This window comes from Gracilinanus agilis, chromosome 2 (assembly GCF_016433145.1).
Source record: "Gracilinanus agilis isolate LMUSP501 chromosome 2, AgileGrace, whole genome shotgun sequence".
Classification (NCBI taxonomy): Eukaryota; Metazoa; Chordata; class Mammalia; order Didelphimorphia; family Didelphidae; genus Gracilinanus; species Gracilinanus agilis.
Window position 1 is genome coordinate 557,768,561 of NC_058131.1, and position 2,983 is coordinate 557,771,543.

Below are 2,983 nucleotides of genomic sequence, written 5' to 3' on the forward strand. Positions count from 1 at the left end.
GGGGTGCACCATTGTTATGCAAATATATGCAGCTTAAAAGGCTCAGAGGTTATACCTCTGAAACAGAACTGAGTAGAAGCCCCATGGGACTAAATTTGAATTGGACTCAACAAGAACATGCACACCACATTGTAATAAGAAGCCACCTCTGTGTTGTCTTCCCCTCCTTCCTAACTCTACTAGTTTTTTCAGGTGGAGCCCCCTCCCTTGGCCCCTGGTGTGGCTGGATGCAGGGGTGGGTCCCATGGTGGCAAGAGGCGACTTCTTCTTGGGCACAAGCCAGCTAGCAGCCTAGTCCTGGGCTCATCACAGGAGGGAGCACTCTGTCTCTAGTGGGGAGGGCCACAGTATGTGGTCTCTAAAAGGTTCTAAAAGGTTCCTCATCACTGTCCTAGGCCATAATGTCTACTTACATGTTATCCCCAACAAATGTCTGGAAGCATTCAGAACAATCTAGAAGCATCCCTTGATTTTGTTTTACAAAATCCATTATGATGTCTCCTTAGAACTCAAAACTTTCCCACTCAGTCTTTTCATTGCCACCTTCATGTCCTTGTTCCTAAATGTGTATATGGCAGGATTCAGGAGTGGGGTGACAACAAAGTCAAGAATAGCCAAAAATTTATCTAATGACAAAGTGGGGAATTCCCAAACATACACAAAGAAACACGGAGCAAAGAACAAAAACACTACAGTGATGTGAGCTGATAGTGTGGAGAAAGCCTTGGACAAACCAGCAGAAGAGTGATGTCTGACAGTGACAAGGATAAAAATATAAGAGATGATTAGGAGGAAGAAGGTGCCCATAGAGATAAGCCCACTGTTAGCAGTAACCACATGCTCTACCCAGTTTGTATCTGTGCAGGCAAGCTCTGCAACTCGAGGAAAGTCACAGTAAAAGCTGTCAACCTTGTTAGGGCCACAGAAGGGCAAGTTTACAATGCAAACAAACTGAGACACAGCATGAATCACCCCAATCACCCAGGCAACCACTACAAAACAAATACATGTTTTATGGTTCATTATGGTCAAGTAATGGAGAGGCTTGCAGATGGCTGTGTATCTATCATAAGCCATGGCTATGAGTAGGACCATCTCAGTTCCTCCCATGACATGAACAAAAAACATTTGTATCATGCACCCTGTGAAGGAAATGACTTTTTGTTCCCTGAAAACGTCAGTGATCATTCTTGGGGCCGTAGTGGAAGATAGACCCAGGTCAATGAGGGAGAGATTGGCAAGCAAGAAGTACATAGGAGAGTGTAGGTGAGGGTCACAAACCACAGTGAACACAATGAAGAGGTTGCCCAGCACAATGCCCACATAGAATGAAAAGAAAAACAAGAAGAGAAGAGTCTTCATTCCCCAAGAAGTAGACAGTCCCAGCAGCACAAATTCAGTTACCACAGTGGCATTTGCTCCATTCATTGATATAGTTGGCATTATGGACATTAGATTGCCTAAGGGTAGAGAACAAAAAAGATTTTAATAGAATGAGAACCAAAGGTTGATTTTCTATTTTGTCCCATCTGTATGTTCAGAAAGCATTGGAAAGTAGGGAAGAGGAAAGAAGGAAGAAGGAAGAAGGAAGAAGGAAGAAGAAGGAGAAGGAGAAGGAGAAGGAGAAGGAGAAGGAGAAGGAGAAGGAGAAGGAGAAGAAAGTGGAAAATAAAACTGGAAGATGGAAGACTCATTTTGCCTCTCTGGCAGAACTGAGAGCAATAGATGGAAATCACAGAGAGGAGCATATAGAATTAAAGAAAGGAAAAGTTCTCAAGAACTAGAGCTGCCTCCACAGTGGAATGGGAAATCATTCCCTCCTAACTTGAGGTCTTCCCTTGAAGGCTGAATGGACCATTTCTTGGGGACATGGTAGAGAAGACTTTTGGTTTAACATAGGTTGATCTAAATGGCTTCTGAGATCCCTTACAAGTCTGAGATTCTATAACTAAATAACTAAATAACATGTCTTTGAGCAAAGCTATTCCTGACTCATTTTTTGTTGATTAAATATGGGGATTATATACTAAATGACCCCTAATACATACATAATACATACAATAATAAATATAACTAAATGACCCCTAACATCCTTCAAAAATTGAAAGTTATTTTAACTTTCCCAAATCCTTCCTTCTAATTGGTTATAGGATCTAAAATGTTATGTACTCAAGGCATAACAAGAAATTCTGAGGTGTTGAAATTTTGAGAGTAAAGAAAAAAGGGTAGATCCTAAAAGGACCTTAGAGATTGTCTAAACCAACTTCCTTATTTTACAGATAAAGCATCAGTGCAGAGAGGTCTTAACCATGATCACACTGATTGTTAGCAAAGAAATAAAATTTCAACCTAGGCCTTCAGATTCTTCTCATTCCTCTGTGCCACAATACCTCACATGCAAGAGGCTTGTTTCTTACCTAAATAAATTTCTCTTAAAAGTCAGAGTAATTAGGAGAGCTCAAAAAGAGGACTTTTTCCCCCTTTTTTGTTGGGGAGAATACATTGTATCTCTCCACCAGTTCCTAAAAATGATTTAGAAGAATCCAAAACCTTTAAAAAAAATTTTTATCTCCCTCATTGGAGTCAGAAGAAGTATACCAAAGGATGTATGAAGTCTGCAGAATTACTGAATCACTATGTCCTATAGTAACAGATAATATTTATAAAGTTCCAGTAATGTTAAATGTTTCCAGAATCATGTATTGAAAGGCTCTCTGTGTATTTATGTATGTGTGCTCAAAGTTGGAGGTGAGGTGTGGAGAATGAGAAGAATATGAAAAGATAAGCGAGGCTTACCGAAATACTTTTAGAGAGAGAAGTACCAATTTTACATTCACCTAGGACCTCTGGAACTCAAGAACTGTTTCCACCTGCAACATATATAAGGATCTATTCATGATCACTGACAGTATTTTAACCTTCAAACTATCACAGACTTTTTATTAATTTTTGACAATAAAGTAATTTTGAAAAGAAAAAAAGT

General features: G+C 39.7%; 1 protein-coding gene across 1 annotated transcript; it reads right to left on the minus strand.

Moving 5' to 3' along the window:
* Positions 1-489: 489 nt before the first annotated feature.
* On the minus strand, positions 490-1,452 carry LOC123236092 (olfactory receptor 4F17-like). Its single transcript, XM_044662354.1, has one exon. It carries the CDS (start codon positions 1,450-1,452, stop codon positions 490-492), a length of 963 nt encoding a protein of 320 aa, XP_044518289.1.
* Positions 1,453-2,983: the final 1,531 nt, after the last annotated feature.

Excerpts from the sequence above, each read along its gene's own strand:
- LOC123236092 (XM_044662354.1), bottom strand. The coding sequence starts at position 1,452 with ATGTCCATAATGCCAACTATATCAATGAATGGAGCAAATGCCACTGTG.